The sequence below is a fragment of the Syngnathoides biaculeatus genome, chromosome 6 (genome assembly GCF_019802595.1).
Source record: "Syngnathoides biaculeatus isolate LvHL_M chromosome 6, ASM1980259v1, whole genome shotgun sequence".
Classification (NCBI taxonomy): Eukaryota; Metazoa; Chordata; class Actinopteri; order Syngnathiformes; family Syngnathidae; genus Syngnathoides; species Syngnathoides biaculeatus.
Window position 1 is genome coordinate 1,328,394 of NC_084645.1, and position 18,476 is coordinate 1,346,869.

General features: G+C 39.5%; 1 protein-coding gene across 1 annotated transcript in view; it reads left to right on the forward strand.

Moving 5' to 3' along the window:
* The window catches only part of LOC133502444 (tumor protein p53-inducible protein 11-like), a 44,592-nt gene that overhangs the window by 19,270 nt on the left and 6,846 nt on the right, over positions 1–18,476 (forward strand). Inside the window, exons 3-6 of the mRNA XM_061823241.1 lie at positions 12,653–12,792; positions 17,774–17,832; positions 17,981–18,029; positions 18,344–18,440. Coding sequence (XP_061679225.1) covers positions 12,664–12,792; positions 17,774–17,832; positions 17,981–18,029; positions 18,344–18,440 — 334 coding nt within the window. The 5' untranslated portion in view covers positions 12,653–12,663. The remainder of the gene's footprint in view (positions 1–12,652; positions 12,793–17,773; positions 17,833–17,980; positions 18,030–18,343; positions 18,441–18,476) is intronic.

An 18,476-nucleotide genomic window follows, 5' to 3' on the forward strand; every position in this document is an offset into this window, starting at 1 on the left:
TGGCTGGCGACCTGTTCAAGGTGTACCCCACCGCTCGCTCAAAGTCAGCCAGAATAGGCCCCAGCGTGCCTGTGCCCCTAGTGAGGATAAGCAGTGTGTCAAATGAATGAATGAATGAATGAATATGTCTATTAGACTCATTAACTATGACTTGTATATCTGTTAATAATCCTAGAATGGTACTTTACACATTGCCTGTGCAGTTTGTTAGAAGTACCTGATGTTAAAATTGTGCATTCATTTTATCAACCGCTAATTCGCAGTGCCAAATGTGTAATGTGTGTTCTGTGCTAACCGGAGAAATGCAAAACATTTTCAATACACAAGCTGTCTTGAGAGGGGAATCAGTTGGATAGGATTTGCGATTTTTATCCACTAATTTTTCATAAAAGACAGGCTAATTAGATTCCACTCATGTACCGTGGGCAACAAGCATTTGAAATCTGGTCTCGCTATATGCCCTTGACTCTGACTCATTGTCAAGGCCTCAATTTTCTGTAATAATGCTTTTAAAAAAATGATCTTTGCAGTGTTTCGTAAGTGATGCTGTGGGGTTTTAAAACTTTAGGTGATGTTAATTGCTAAGATGAAACCGTTTTCTGCTCTTGATAACGTACATAATAAAAGTAATGGTGTTTGGCTGTTTTATTTAAAGGTGTCTGTTCAAGCATAACAGAAATAGCAGTAATGATTTGTCAGCTTTGTTGCTGTGCGAAGAGCTCAGGACCTGATTATTCAGTTTTCTTTCGATGTTGGCCCTAGCCCTGCTGTGCTATGATGTAATTTTATGCTCTTCCTCAGAGGATATTTTTCCTCTCCTGCCTGTGTGTCTGTCAGCACTGCTTTACTTCACATTTGTAATGCTTCAACCATGTCAGGAAATCTCCAGAGAGAGTAACAACACCAGTGACAGTTCTTAATGAATCCACACTTCTGAAGACCCCATCCCCCAATGGTGTGACCCACGTATGCATCAAAATAAATCGCAGGCAGGGTTGTCATGACACTAGATAAAAACCAAGCAATTAAAAAAGATATAAATCTAAACTCTCTAAGTGCGTACAACATCCATCCATTTTCTTAGTCGCTTATCCTCACGAGGGTCGCGGGAATGCTGGAGCCAATCCCAGGCGTCATTGGGCAGGAGGCAGGGTACGCCCTGAACTGGCTGGCAGCCAATCGCAGGGCACATGGAGACTGGCAACGATCACACTCACAATCACACTTAGGGGCAATTTAGAGTGTCCAAGTAATGTTGCATGTTTTTGGGATCTGGAGGAAACCGGAGTGCCCGGAGAAAACCCACGCACGCACGGGGAGAACATGCAAACTCCACACAAGCGGGGCTGGGATTTAACCCTAGTCCTCAGATCTGTGATGCCAACGCTTTCCAGCTGATCCACCATGCCGCATGCGTATAACACACCTACACAATACAAGAGGAAATACCATTAGTCTACCTTGAACTTTTATTTTTCTCTGCTGTTTCTGTGGTGTTCTGTCTTGAAATTGTCTTTTATTTTCTTCATTTGAAACTAAATTTAATATTTGCATACCATTTAGAAGTGGTAAAGTGAATTCCAAATGTACACTGCAAATGTTGCTAGTGTGACGTAACATGAAACATTTAGCACTGCTTCAATATTGGAGCCATGTTTCCATCAGTGTTCAGCTTGTCACAGATTTTAAAGTCAGTATTAATGTTGCCAACATTCATCAGAAAAAGTACTGTACGCTTTCGATACATAAACCTGTATTGGACCTTTTTTGGGGGTTGTGTTGGCAAGGTTGTAGTGATGTCATCTGTCTGATTTAGTTAGCATACCAGTATGACAAAGCACCCACTGTTGGATGTATCAAAACATAGTCTTTAAAGGTCATGAAACTAAATGCCCTGTTGGCATGTGACTGTTGCAACCGGACAACCTTTATTTGAGACTGTGCATTTCATGTTCCTATTCAATGCGAACCAATCAACTACCCATTTGTGTTTATACTTGGAGTTTGTATTTACTTAATAGAGATTGCTTTTCTCATTTAGTCTGTGGTCATTCTTTCCCAATTTAGAAATAATCTCAAGTGTTTACCAATGGATTTTACTGAACTATATCAATTCACCCTTATTATTGTCTTCATTTCAACTTGCCTTTGTCTTGACTCACAATACCTAAATTACTTCCTCAGTCTTGCTCCTGACTTGTCCAACATGATGGACATGGACAGTAGTAGTAGTAGTAGTAGTAGTAGTAGTAGTAGTTCATGTCCATGTCCTCTACTGATACCATAGAACGGTGGTTGTTACATGAGCATAAAATGCCAAAGTGTGACATTATGTTGGTACACTTCATATTTTCTACAATGAATACACATATCCCTTCCCAAAATTTTGGGTTGATACTCTGTGAGCAATGTATTTACTGTTATACAACTATGCATTGATATTTCAACCTAATGCAATTTTTTTTCAAACTGGGGGGCGCAGCGTTATGATAGAAGGGGGTCTGGAATACCATGAACCACCATGAGCATCGTTATTAAGTTACACCCAGCTGTTTTTGATGATTCCCAGGAATGTTTGTAAGCGATAAGGGGGCTTAAAAATATGTTTGGGAACCACTGGTCTTTTGCAGACAATCCTTTTATTGCTATTTCTGCTATTTCAAAGTTGACTTCTCTCAGAAGAGCATTTTTTTTTTCCCCTACCAAAATAATCTTTTGATGGTAAATGAGGGGTTAGTTTTATGTGCAGAAGTCCATGCATTGATCTGTTCTGTTTTATAGACCTCCTTTCTTAGGGATTGTAAACTAGGGCTGCATGATACTGAAGAAAAAATATATATTGTATTTTTCTTAAACCTGTCCTTAAACCTGAGCGCATCATCCATGCGCAAAGTTGCAGAAGTGTCATTCTACGATATCCAAGTGGTCGCCATATTGGCTGCGTCCTCCGTCCGTGACGTCACCCGGACATTCACAAATAAACACGTGGTGCACCGTAACTATGGGAGACAAACGTACTCCGTCTGACACAGAAGCTCTTTTCGAAAAGGAGAACACCACACAACAGAGTGAATTTACCGGGGCAATATTACACTATTGTTTCAAGCCCTTGGGACAATATTACACTGTTTCGAGCCATATTCAGATGACATGCGATCACGGCCAAACCTCATCCCCATCCGATCCACTTCCACGGCGGAGATGAGCCGTCGCGGCTCATCGCAGCCAGCCGGTGTGGCTGATTTTCTGCGCCGTGGTGGCATATAAGGAGGAGGTGGAGCCGAGCCATGCTGGTTTTAGGGGTATGTTCAAAACCGCCGCAGTACTTGTTGAATACCGTCGAGCTGGGGAGCATTACTGCCTCCCTGTCATTTGGAACCCACGAAGCTCTCGTCCTCTGCACCTGTGCAATCCATTTTTCACAACGAACAGGGTCTCTTTCAAATTTATGACTGGTAATTCCATTCTCCCGAGTGTTCAAGCAATGTCCAGCAATGCTATGAGCCGGTATTTTGGCTAACACGAAGGAACAACGAGCTACCTTCCCGGAAGTAAAACTAATGGAAACAAACGAGTTCACTAGGGGGCGCCACTCTCCTTTACATCATTTCCTCCTTCTTCTCTAACAAATTCCTCGAGGATTTTCATGGCGGGAGTTACAAAAAGCTGTATACGTCAAAATCATGTTTTGTGGTGGGGAAAAAAACACATGGGACCATATTGGCTGTGGGTTTTTCATTAATATACCAAAAATCATCCATTTCATGACACTTGACCTTTAAGTATTGTATTCAAAGAGGTTCCTCTGTTGGTCACTGCTAATATTACTTGAGTTGCATTGCAATCCACCAACTTTGCAACAAACCTTGCAATTTTACTACTGCGCACACGCACATCGCGATGATGGTGATCAAAAAAATATATATATCATGTACCCTGATGTACATTATTGTAAACACTCTTGCCCACAAGGACTTTTACTGTATAATATAAACTAGTTGATATTCATGTGTTTTTGGCTTGAGGTGCAATGCCAGTCAGAGGTGCTTGCAGCAGCAATTGTGTGTTTCTTTCAGCGTGTCCCTTTTGGGGTCGCCACAGCGTATCATCTCAGAGGTCATATAAAAATTGAACTGTAAAATGGCAATGCAAGATGGGAAAGATTGTTAAATGTTGGCAAGTTATATTCTCAGAAATGTCCTTTTTAGTTTGAGGCACAGCAGCATATCGTGTACCCATGACTATTTCAGCATCATAAAATTCTTCACTGAGAAACCGAACAATATTGCAGTGCTTCCTACCACTCATTCAGCATGTGGTTTGTGGTTATGCGGATTTCTGCAGAAGCCTGTCACGACTAGCCATAGAGCAGAACACAACTGTGGTAGTTAATTGCCTCTGACAAATATCGATTATACAAGCCTTTTTGGATGAGTGATTTCTACTTTCTGACTGAGTAGCACTAGGTGTATACACGGGTTAATTGTACCTTCTGCCATCTTTTGGAAGACCATTTAATTTTTTTTACCTGGCACCATTCATCGCTGGCATTGCTTAGATAAAGATACATTTGTGAATTAAGTTCAATATTTTCTGGCATTCCCGCGACTTTTGTCAAGATAAGTGGCTTGGAAAATGGATGGATGGAGAAATTTCCATTGGCACACCTAGTGATTGCTAATCGCCAAGTAGTTGGTAATCACTAGTTTGTTTGATAGGGAAGTGCCTTCCCATAAATGGAGTTGTACAAAGTTCACTCAGGCGACTTTCCTAAAACTTTTAAAGTAGCTGCCTTTACGCCTGTCCTTAAAAAATTGAACTCTAGATAATTTTATGTTAGAAAACTATTGACCCTTCTCAAATCTCCCTTTCATAGCCACAGTTGTTATTTTTTATCAACTCACTAATTTCTTCATCTTAAATTAACTTTTAGTCAAATTTGAATCAGGTTTCCAAAGCAAATTTGTGTAGCGCATTTCATACACAAGGTATCTCAATGCGCTTTACATGATTAAAAGCATTCAAATACATAAATAACATTTGAAAAAGTACAATTAGAATATCTTTTAGTGCAAGAAATAGAAGTACTCTAAAACCTATCAGAAAAAAAGTTTTTAATCTGGATTTTAAAATGTTCACACTTTGGGCTGACATCACCTCTGTTGGCAACATATTCTATTTTTTTTTTTTTTTTTTTTTTTTCACCATAATAGCTAAATGCTGCTTCACCATGTTTACTTTGGACTCTTTACTCCATCATTAAACCCATGTCAGTTAATCTCAGAGCCCTACTGGGTAGGCAAGCATTTCTTTCATGTACTCTGGACCAAAACAATTTAGTGATATATAGACCAGTAACAGAACTTTTTAATAAATATATTCCAAACTCGTAAAAGTACAGAATCTGCTCTTATCAAACTACTACATGATATAATGTTGAATACTGACTCTGGAAAGGTGTCAGTTCTGGTCTTGTTCAAGCTCAGTTGCGGCTTTTGATACGGTGGATCCTAAACTGCTGAACAGGTTAGAAACTTGTGTAGGACTAAGTGGAACAATTTTTAAATAATTCAAGTCCTACTTTGAAGAAAAGGGTTATTTTATAACCATTGGGGTTATTTTATAACCATCAGAAGTGTTCAATCTCATCGATTGGCAATAAGCTATGGGGTCCTTCAAGGGTCAATTATTGGACAGTCATACCAAATACTGTACATTACTAAATTATTTAATTATTATTATGAAGTTATGCAGAGTGAAGGCCTGCCTGTTCCAAGTAGACCAGGAGAAGCGGAGCCATGCTTTTATCGGAAGTAGACTAGACTATTGTAATGGTCTTCTGACTGTAGTCCCCAAAAACAGCTGCAGCACTTTCAGAATGCTGCAGCTCTCAAGTTCCAATTAGAACAAAGAAGTCAGAGCATATTACTCCCAATTCTATAGTCTGTAGAATAGATTTTAAAGTTCTACTACTGGTCTATAAATCACTAAATGGCTCAGGTCATGAATACTTGAAAGAAATGCTGGTGGAATATAAAGCCAGTAGACCTCTGAGATTGACAGACTCGGATCAAATACTGGAGCGCAGAGTCGAAAGCGAACATGGTGAAGGAGTGTGTAAATGTTAGGCTGCCCACAAATGGAATAAGTTGCTAAAAAAAAAAAAGTGGCATCGTCCCCAAGTTTAGGTTAAAAGCTCTTGCTCATGCTTTTTCGAATATTTCCACCTTTTATATTTCATGCATTCTACGCTGTTTTGATTTTCTTTTTTTGGTTTTGTTTTAAATGTGTATAAGAATGTTCCCTTTGTTTTTAAATGCTTATAATCGTGTAAAGCACCGAGTTAGCTTGTGTATGAAATGTACAATATAAATGCATTGGTTTCCGTCTTTGTTCCATTTCATTTTTATGTATGGTTTACTTAAGTTGTTCTCAACTTCTGGGGAAATTTCCAGGTTAATAGCACCTTTGGAAGTAACCCAGAAAAATTATGTTTCTATGTCCGTTATATTTTTCAGTTGGTACTCCTCAAAATGTGAGTGAGTTGGTGGGCTATGTTGCTTTCTTACTTTGGGGCGGGGAAGGAACAAAAGCAAGGTTGTCATATTTAAGTAACACATTTATTCACAGTTTTTCACACCCATAAACTGTGCGATGATTTTCCTCCCCTTCCCCCATACCTAATGCCACTTACAATGTTTCCCGGGGAGTTCACACATTTCCCACAGTTTTTACTTTGTTTAGCCATTTTTTCATTTCATCAAGACATGCTCTGCCATAACATCCAGCAAAGGAATGGAGATGGCGATTCCTCTTGTACACTTATTGGACCAATTGTGTAAATGTAGATTCAATTGCAAGCAAGAATATGGGGTACAGTAATCCCCCCCCCCATCTATCGCTGCGATTACATTCCAGACCCCTCCACGATAACTGCGATACAGATATACCCTATTTAAAAACCTCGTAGGCATGTTTTTCTATTTACATGAGTTAAAAAAAAAAAAAAAAAAAAAAAAAAACGTTTCAAGGTTTTTAAGCACACTTTTAAAGTAATGGATGACCCAAATTTTGTATAAAGGGTAGAAAAAAAGTAACCGTAATAATACACCAAAAAATAGCAATGTAGCGAGACTGTAATCCGGGAACCACATTGTAGCGGGGGTTTAATGTACTAGCGTTGTTTTGTGGCACGGGAATCTCTTCACTTAACAGCAAGTATCAGTTTGGCAGATAGTGAACAAGTTTTTTTTTTCTTTTTTTTAAAAAAGAAGCTTCAGTTTTTATTGCCTGCCCAGTTGAAGTTTACTGTCAAACTGAAATTAAAACAATTACTTTTTTTTTTGTAAAATAATTAGATAGCTTAGTGTTTAACCGAACGCTGAACAATACAAAATTCCATTGATGGGCTTAAAAAAAAACATTGCTGTTTAGTAATGATGCTTTAAAAAAAGCAAATGATGAGCACCACAGATTGTCAAAAATGACTAATTACAGCATCTTACTGAGTACGTTATGCAACACTTCTTCGTCCATGTCTCTGTATTATACTGCCAAAGGAGGCCAAGACTCTCTTTCTTTTAATCAACAATTTTGTAAAATCATGATCTGGGAAAAGTTGGATATTTGCATCTCTATGTGAGGAAATGGGGGTGGAACATAATCTTGAAATGTTCATACCAAGCAATGGGAAAATGTCAACACAGCAAAACTGTGGGAGATAATAGCGAAACATTCAAAAGCACTTGAGGAGAAGATGTCATTTTATTTTTCTTCAGCCTCCATTCAATCCCTTGACTGCGTGAGGGACCCATACAGTTCAGCATCAGTTGGTGGAATGGACATGACTTTACAAGAACAGGAGGAACTAACTGAAGTGAGACGAGATTGTGTTTTAAAGCTGAGCTTTGCACCAATACCTTTTGGATAATTTTTGGTTGACTACTGCCAAGGAGTACCACATACTGTCAAACAAATCAGTTTTGACATTGCACTGATTTTCCACATCTCTGTGAGGTGAACTTTTCAAGCCTGACTACTATAAAAAGTCAAACCAGAGTGAGGCTGAGAGCTGTTTAGGAAAAGCTTTGTGTCTTTCATTGATTCCTGCCAGTATATCAACTCAATATTAATCCAAGCAGGCACAGGTGTCACATTGAGTGAGTAAAATATGACTATTAAATCTATTTTGTTTTTTTGATTCACTATACTTTGGTAAGAATGGCTGTATATTGTTTATAAAGGCAAGAGTGATTCATTTCTCGATTTTCTGATGGTGATGTGCTGTGGGATTTTTGAATGGGTGGGGAAAAGTGTGCCTTGGCTCAAAAAAAGATTGAAAAACACTGCTCTAATGAATATTTTTATCTCTAATTGGATTGATTACTTTAATTCCTTTTGTTCAGGTCGTTCCAAAAATAGTGTTTCAAGCTCGCATTTTCAACTGAATTTTGCACCATGCGTCCTCATGAAAAACAGAAAGTGAGAGTCCATCGATTTTTAAAATCACTGTATTGCCTTCCTGCGTTTTTCAGGATTGATTTTAATCTTCTTTTAATTAGGAGTATCCCGGCAAGCATCTTATATCAAGGCTCTGTTGATTGTTTCTTTTTTGTTTTTCAATTATTTTTTAATTTGTGGCTGTGCACAAGATCAGGGTGAGTATACTCAGACTTTAATGATCCCAGTTATGGACTTCAGAAGTGAAGTCAATGTTCTTGGTTTGAAAAATGTGGTGAAGAGCCACCTTTTGAGGATAGCTTTCAAATAGGACTTTCTTTAAATATTTAGCTTTTGTTTTGTTTCCCTTCCATCATTATTATTTAATGTTGTTATGGTGTTTTATTCTATTCTAATCTAGTATAATATAGTGCTATTGTGCTTATTTAATTTTATCGGTGGGAGGCTGGAACAAAAAATGGTTGGATAATGGCATTACCCTTCAATGCCTAAAGATGATTTGAGATACATGTTTTGAGTTATTAAGTGCAAGCATTCTTTGCATGAATTAAACTCATATCTCAAAGCGCCACTGTATAGCTAGATTATAGGATGCAGGGGTTAATCTTTGCTGACTGGAAAGTGAAAGTTTGGGTAGATATTGACTTTCTTACCTTTAATCACAGACTTGACAGATAGGCTCAACTACACCTACGGGCATATATTTATCAGCTCCTAGACCAGTTTATTTCTGTTCTTTTTTTATCTTTTCATTCCAGCAGCAGACTTTCTCTTTGTCTTTTTAACCCGAGCGTGTCAGACTCATTAGTGTTGCGGGCCACATTGTAGTTACAGTGTCTCTTAGTGGGTCGTTATAACTGTCAAATCACATAAATATTGGATCGCCACCTTATATTATTACATGGACAGCAAATTAGTAGTTTTGAAGTTGAAAGTCAAAGGTAATACTTACTGTACTATACTGTAAACTGTTCTTCAAGTTGCAATACTGTAAAACGGTGTTTGTCAGTAAAAACATTAATACAACTGTTACTATATGACAGTTAATTTTTTTTTTTTTCCAGATTTTAGCAACAATCGTGGTAGTTCAAGTACTTGATTTGCTTTTGTGGGCCACAAAAAAGTGATGTGGTGACCCGGATCTGGCCCTCGGGCCTTGAGTTTGACACCTCTGCAGTTTAACCCCTCTGACATTTTATAGAATGTAATTGTTGTAGCAGTTTTTCCCCCAACTGTTTCTGTAGAAAGCTGACATATCACTGAACAGTGAGTGAGTTCTAAAGTTGTCTGCTCCCGCTTCATTCAATATTAAGATATGGTCTGTCCCCAGTTAACAGAATAATAATGTAGTCATTTTAGTATAGGCTGAAGTAGCCCCTATGCTATTGAGAATAATGCCAGTGGAGTTATCAGTAGCTCACAATAGAGACATCATCAAAGGTAGTTGTAATCATAGGTGTTTTCTATGATGAGAAGTTGTTTGGACCATCAGCAGTTGCTAGGCAACTGCATCAGCGCCACATTGGCAATTCAAGAAGCAATGTTAGGAGTGTTCATCTGGGAGACCTATACAGGAGCAGTTGAGCATATGGAAGAATGTGTGATATGCTAGAGTGCAGGAAAGTGTCACATTTAGCAATCTCATTAAGCACTCATTCCAGGACTTTAATGAGGTCTTGGTCCAGAAGCAGATCAAGATTCCAGTGCTCAGAGCTACATTCTTATACAGTATATTGCAAATAATGTGGAACCGGCTGGCTCTTGCCACATAACCAAATAAGTGACTCTTAACGCTTTAAAGAGTCTAGTGTTTGCTCCAAATGGGGAGGTTCTCTACTACTACTGTATTTTCATGGCTATAAGGCGCACTTAAATGTCTTGAATTTTCTCCAAAACGGACAGGGCGCCTTATAATGCGCAGCACCTTATACGTAATCTGTCGTCCAAAATTTGTACCTGACTGGAAACATTTCCTGCTGACACGCTAGTTATATAAAGGAACAGCGGACCTGTGAGAGAACAGCATGTGGAAGTTACAGGAGAAAGTGTGAGAAAGATGTTTTGTGTCAATTATTTCTTCGCTCATCGTTTTGGTGTCTGCTGGTTGAGCTGTTCTGTCTGCTGTGGTGTAAAGATTTTGGTTTGGTGTGAAACTGTGGGTGAAGATGGTGAGTTGGTTCATGACTCGCTTTCACCGCTCGTAGTGGGGGGCTCAGTGTAAGCTTATTCTTCTGCTTACAAAAATAAAGGTGCAATTGTGCCTCACTGTCTTGCGAGCGCCACCCTGCTTGCGCCTAATAATACGGTGCGCCATATAGCCGTGAAAATTTGGTACTTTCCATTTTTTACTTTGGAATGTGGAAATGACTAATTTTCCTTATGTATTAATGAAGCAAAACGTTCTTTAGAAATAATATTACAATGGGGTGTAGTAAATTGGGTCAGGGTTAGAGTATAAAAATGCATAAACAAAATGTTTTGTGACAACTATTGCAGGGTATACCTCGTCTCTTGCACAGTCAGTTGGAATTGGCTTCAGTTCCCCCGTGACAACGTAAGTGACGAAAACATTTATTTTTGGCCCCTTTTGGCTCACATCATTTAGTCACCCAGAATGGTTGCCCACATGCGACTGCGCTTTCATTGATCTCTGGATGTATGTACTCCGTCACAAAGGAATCCACTGTTGTCCGGCTTTTCATGTGTAGCGACAGCAATCTGACTAACAAAAAGATATTTCTCAATGTCTGTGCACACCCCACACAACACATTTCAAAATTTGGTCAGCTGTCTTTTTTTTTTTTTTTGTCATTTAGTCTAATTTACTGTGTGGATATGTCCTGTTTACACGTATATGATGTACAGGTAACCTGGCAAACAAATATTCACTAAGTTATCACTGATAATCTTTCAAATAGATGTCATTGAATACTATTAGGTAAATACTGGGTGTTTAGTTTGGCTTCCCAAAAGAGCTGATTTATTTCCTTCATTGTTGACATAGCAACGCCACAGTGGATGACGGGTTAGCCCATCAGCTTCACAGTTCTGAGGACCGGGTGCAAAGTCTGGCTTTGCCAGTGTGGAGTTTGTACGTTCTTCCTGTGACTCCGTGACTCCTTGGATTTCCTCCGGGCACTCTGGTTTCCTCCAACATCCCAAAAAGATGTATTTATTGAAGTCTCTAAATTTCCCATCGTAAAACTGAATGAATGTGAGTGCAAATGCTTTTTGTTTCTATGTGCCCTGCGATTAGCTGGCGACCAGTTCAGCGTGTAACCCGCCTTTCGTCCAAAGATAGCTGTGATAGGCCTCAGCATGCCCACAACCTCATTGAAGATAAGATGAACGGAAGCTGAATGAATGTTGACAGAACAGTTTGATGTGGTGTCCTCATCTACAAGTTTTTTTCCCTGTGGAGCAGTCTTTCATTTCAAAAGAGGTTGTTCAACAGAGCATGTGAAAAGAAGTTAAATCGGACAATCAGACAAAACTGTTTTTAGGTAGCCGCTGGCTTCCCAAAATTATCAGTGATAAAGTGCTATTTTTGGAACAAAATAAAATCGTTACTTCAAGCTCCATTTTGTGCTTGCAGTGGAATACCATCCGAGCTACAGTACCCTGTAGTTGTAAACCCTCTTTCAAACTGGCAAAAATGGCCACAATTTTTATCCTGGTTGCCAACGGTCCAATTGATTGGTTAGAGTGAGCAAACACTATCCTGCTAATTGGATCCTAAAAAATGATTACATTCTAAGATCATACACATCACACCCGCCAACAGCGTGTACAAGTTGTCTGATGTACAAAAACCACTGTTTGAGATTTTAGTAAGTTGGGCTTTTAATGAGTAAAAAACATTGTGAAATTTAAGAATTTATAGAAAGTCATACAAAGGCAAGTACTTTAAAGAAAAACATACGATATGAACGTCCAGTGGCATAACACTTTTGTTTATTCATAATCTGAAGGAAAGAACAGACCTTGGATTTTTTTTTTCTTCCCCTTCTAAATGAGACGTGAATTTGCATTTGTCATTTTGTCATGTCTGATGCCTTTTATGTAATTTCTGCTTTATCCCTCATAATTCCTCACATGGATCCTTTCCTTTTTTTTTTAAATCATCTCCTGCAGTTGAGTTGCCTTGGGGGGGAAAAAATGTTGTTGTTGATTCTCTCGCTTTTTTTTCTAGGCCCTTAGATCATGGCTTCTAAACCCCACCCTCCTCTGATGAAGAAGCACAGTCAGACTGACTTGATAAGCCGCCTGAAAAGCCGGAAGATTCTTGGAGTTGGAGGCGAAGATGACGACGGAGAAGTCCACCGATCAAAGGTCAGATTAAATTCCTGTATTGTGGATTCAGCAAAGGCAAAAACACTAATGGATGGTTTAAGAAATGTAAACCAGATCAGAATCATTATTCACAAAGTTATTTTTTTAAAGCAATGCATGTAACATATAGCCTGTGTATCTTCTTTCAAAGCCACATCAATCTAGTAATTGGCCTATTAATTGTATAGTCTCTTGTTTCTGCAAGGCATAGAACTCATATAGTGTACATCTTTTATAAGGCTTCACATGTATATGCTCATATGGACCGAGATACCAAACATTCCTGTCCCAAACACAATGTAGATGTTGGTAAAGAAAGTGATTTGAGATTCCACTCAACTGAAGATGCTTTAGAATAGAATGATAAAAATGCAAATCCAGCAAGGAGCATCAGGAACGTTATGTGTCCAAATCAGACATCTGCCGTGCACATTCTCTTTCATGTAGTTTACTGTTATACACAGTTATAGCACTCTAACAGATGGAGGAGCTGTTAATGTTTGACAATCCATGGGAATTAACAGAGTCGTGTGGTTGGTGTTATGGAGTGTAATGATTGCATGATCAGTATCAGTCACACTGAAGTCAGTGTTTTTTAATGTAAATTTTGTTAATTCCCTGTTTAAATCAGGCACTGGTTTACAATTTTAATATTGTTGCATACTGTGGGGTAATGAGGAGAAAATTTCCATTAGTTCCATGCTAAGGCTTACTCTATAAAGGAAAAAAACTGCACACATATGTGTGGATTTGTAAACAAAGGAGGGAAGTGTTTCTCAAGTGCCTCACATGCTGCCTCTTCCTGCCGTGACAGGAATACTATTACTTTTACTAATGCTCAAGTGAGATAGAGGCATTTTTTACGTTATGATATAAGATATGGCTGTGTTTCATTGCCAGCCCCTCAACACTTTGGCCAGCCCTTCAGTAGTCTGCCAGCATGAGACAAGGCATGCACACAAACACTAATCACTTTGAAACTGTTAAAATAGAGCACCCTCAGAAAGATAGTCTTTCACCTGGAAATTTTTCATTTTCTGTTTTCTTCCTGTTTATGACTGAGTAAGGAAACGTAAAGAAATCACAAGACCGAGCATCTATGATTAAACATCTCTCCTCAAACGGCACTCTAGTTCTTCATTTCCTGTTTCTTCCTTCGGTGCTGTTGCTCCAAGTCAATCCTTTGCCATGAGTTGCTGCTTAGCTTGCTGTGGGTATTTTTCAAGCCACAAATATTCATTTGTTTTTGTCATAGCCCCATTGAACCGCAGGAAACGGTATTCACCAAGTCACATCTCACACAGATGGAAAGACGGACTCATTGTTTGGTCTGTGTATAGTTGTACAAAACTGTACTATCTGCTTTACTGTATTGTTCAAGTATATCAGTGCAATATAAAAAAGGTTTACTATATGATATACTGGTACCCTTTATCACTTATTCTTTATTTTGATGTTTTATTGGGTTAGTTCCCTTGGTACACTGTCACATCCAAGAGAGTAACACAACAATGACATTTTATCATGTGATACTTGTGCCTTACTCTCAAAGCATGACTACTGTAATCGATTTACGATCAGTACAACTGTTACACAGTTGATTTAAAACTCCACCGTCATGCCTATAAACATTCTAAAATAGATATTGTAGTGAAAAATACATATAACGTTATTCACTTCAATGTCTATACGAAAAAATAAATATAAGCGGAGAGCATGTCATCCATGCGCAAAGTTGCGGAAGTCTCATTCGACATCTAAGTTGTCGCCATATTGCCTGCAACGTCATCAGCAGATGTTACACCAGGACATTCGCCATTGAAAACACGTAGTGGCAACTTGCTATGGAACACGGAAGCTCTTTTCAAAGATGACAACATCTCACAATCGAGTGAAATGACCTGGCCAATATTACCCTATTATTTCGAGCCATATTTTAATAATACACAGATCAATTCTAACAACAGACTCCCCAACAGTATGTAGCCTACTCAGGAGGACCCATGCCGGGCTGGGAGGAGAGCTCCTTTCTCCTCCCGCACGCAGCTAAGCCACCTCTGCGTCGGGGCCAACGCAGAAGCCGTCGCCGGTGAGCGAGCCGTCTCTGGCGGGTGAACCGTGGCAAGCGAGCCAACGCACGAAGTGGGGTGCCCAGACACTGGTGGCCACTGGGGGAAGAGCCCGGCCAGACCACCTAACTGCCCGATTCACCTCCGCGTCGGGGCTAACGCGGCGGCAATCCACAAGGCCGGCCCCGCCTTGTCGATAAGGCTGGTGGCAATCCACAAGGCCGTGCGAAGGCCGTCCTTCCGTGACTGCTGTGCAGAAGCCGTCCGACGCACACATCTACACATTTCGCACCCCTGACTTACATACGCGGATCTTTTGGTACTTTATGAGAGGATTACGTCCCCCCACCCCCACACACAGTTTTTTTAGTCGCTCTATACACACCTACCTTTCATTCGGAACCCATGAAGCGCTCGTCCTTTGCACATGTGCAATCCATTTTTCACAACGAATCGGGTCTCTTAAAAGTATGAAGTGTAAATCCATCCTCTCGAGTGTTTGAGCAATATCCACCTATACAATGAGCCAGCATTTTGTCTAACACGAACCAACAGCGAGCTGCCTTCCAGCAAATAAAACTAGTATAAACTGATGAGCCCACCTGAGTGCGCTGCTACTGTTAACGTCACTTCCTGGTCTTTCTCAAAAACAAATCCCTCGAGAGGATTTTCATGATGCGATTTACAAAAAGCCATAATCAAAATCATGTTGTGTAGTGGGGGGAAAAAAAGGGGTGGGTCCATTCCGGCTGCCTTATTTAATAACATACTAAAAATCATGCATTTCATGACAGTGGACCTTTAAGCAAAAGTTGATTGGTCATGCAAATGTGTTCTTTGGTACATAATTGTATATATTGATGTCTAGAAAAATTATTATTGGTAACAGAACGCTTTAGCTAAAAAGCAAGTAATGTAGGTACTAATGTCCTTTCAGCATTGTTCCTGTCATACTGTGCATTTTTTTTCTTTTTGTACATTTAAGACAAAAGCTCAAGCCCCCATAAAAAAAAAAAAGGACCAAGTATTAGTGCTTTGAAATTGTAGGGTGAAGCTGCAGCTAGCTACTAATGTAGTAGTCTGGAATGAATGGGGAAATGGAATGTCAGTATTTTGAGGGTAATACCCCTTCAGCAACATATTGGTATTAGTTTGTGTCAAATGAACTTTCCCAGTACTGCCTGCAGCACTGTGACACTGGCCTCTGCTCTGCAGTGCAAGAGAAAAGGTGAAGAACCGTGTCCATTTACTTCACTTAGAGCCATTTTGTTAGGAGACCAACACCTCATTGGATACTCACAGGCCCCATCTTCTCTGGCAGCTGTCAAAATACTTGCCGGGATGCTCACCCAATACCTGTGTAGGGGAAACAATCAAGAACATTGTGGCTTACAAAAATATTGGTCAAACATAAAACAAAAAAAAATACAATGGTGATAAAGAATCTGTACATTAATACTATACATTCCCCTTTCAAACATAAAATAAAGTTGTTTGTTTGTGACAAACTATTGTCTCATACTGTTTATACTACTTTCCTTCATAAAACAAGAATGTAGTTGCAAGTAGCAGTAGTGTCTTTGCCTTTGTCCTCCTCAAGCATGATGTTTTTCTTTTGGGAATTTTGGGTCGAAAGCTTGTGGTTAGAAACAACTTTTTTTTTTTTTTTTTTGCAGCTTGTTTGACAGGTAAAGAATGAAGCAGTTATTCTATTTTTCTGAGATACTTCTTCAGGTAGTCTTGCGTTGTTGTTGTTGTTGTTGTTGTTACCTAGCCCCACGCGACAGCCCTGTAACATTTTCCTTCCTCTTCTCAAAGTTTCACTTTGTCATGAACGTTCAGGTACTTTTTAACCCACCAGACGCCTGAGATGAAGGATGTTTTTGTGTCATTAACATTGCAGTACCATGCTATAGGATAGGAGATGTGGAAGTGAACAGGAAAGCGAGAAGCGAGAGGCTCGTACATAAATAAACTGCAATGCTCTGACTGGCTGAGTAGTGGGGCTATGAAGGAATTGTTGTGAATCAAAAAATAACATACTACGAATGGCACTGCAGTGATAGTGTCGCACTGTATGCTTCTTTCTTCCTTTATTTCATAGCCACCACTTTGGATTACTAAACATGCAAAGCTGTACAGTAGCAACTCTGGTCATGTAGCTAATTATAGAGCCATGGTTACATGTAGCCATCTCACCTGGACAAGGCGGCTAGCTGATGACCGTGCCTGAGGAACTTCACGGATGTTCATGACTACGACCATTCCAGAATGAATGGGAGAAATACGTGCTAGGTTAAAACAGACCATGGCCATGATAAGTCAGGGTATCCTGGTTAAAGTAAGCCATCATCGATTCTTTTCCGCCTCTGAGTGATATTGTAAAATGAATTTTCTGAACAGCCTCCATGATAGGTTTTTATTTTAAATGTAGACATTCAAAGCGCGTGAAGTATGTTTGATTTATATTTTCAGTGATATGGAGCTGATCATATTTCATTCAAGTACTTAAAATTTACCATTGTGTGATACGAAGTCTTGCTTGGATTAAGTTAATTTTCACCAAACAATTTGTCTCCTGGGAGTCATTTGGGTGGTGTTTACTCATCTGGAATTCACAAGATGATGATGTTATGACACATCTCTTCTTAATCTTCAGGCTCTCATTAAGGAGATGAAGACATTTACAGTCTGTAATTAATATCACAGGAGCATTTTCTGTCACTTGGTCTGAATGTTTATTTATTGCAGTTTACTAAGACCCCCCCCCCCTCCCCCAAGAGGGCACTTTCTTCTTAGTTATTTGCGACTTCAATAAATACTCTATCATTTGGGTTTCTATCAACGTTTCAATTATTACTAATTGTCCATTGTCATAACTAATTTCTTCCCTCTTCTGTGTTGATTTATAGATAAGTCAGATGCTGGGAAATGAGATGAAATTTGCAGTTAGAGAGCCAATTGGGCTGAGGTGAGATTTCAGCTCCTCGTTTAGTCAGCAGCAAGTGTCAACACACTGAACACAGCATCACTCACAGTAAAGTTCAAGATGTCAACTGTATTTAAACAAATTGGGCCCTGTGAAAAGCGATGCCATTATGTTATGTCTCCTCTTTTAGGATGTGGTTGCTAACCTCGGCAGTGGGTTTCACAGTGATTGCCTTAATGGTAAGTGTTGCAGAAATTAACCAATCAACATGCAGAGCAAATTGTGCCTTTCAGTCATTGTGTCATGTGCAACTATGAATGAATGGTCAGTTGCGCATGCATGAGGGATCTTGAGAAACAGTTCTGCCTTTGTCTGCTTCATTGCGTCAAAGTTCAATATCTCCAGTGTTCGCGGCATCAACAGTGCTTCCAGCTCACGAACGGAACGTCTGTGGCACAGTGGATGTATTTTGAGGGCTGGTTTTAGGGACATTTGGGGGGACAATGTTGCTGTGTTGTAATAATGAGGTTTGTGTCATTCTTTTCCTACACAGGCCTTGGTTTTTCCCAACCATTTATATGAGGTTGTGTTTGAGGATGAATTATCTACAACCAGCCTCTCCGTTCGCCTTTATGGAGGAGCTTTGCTAAGTGAGTCTTGGTGCAAAGATGCAAAAACATAAATTC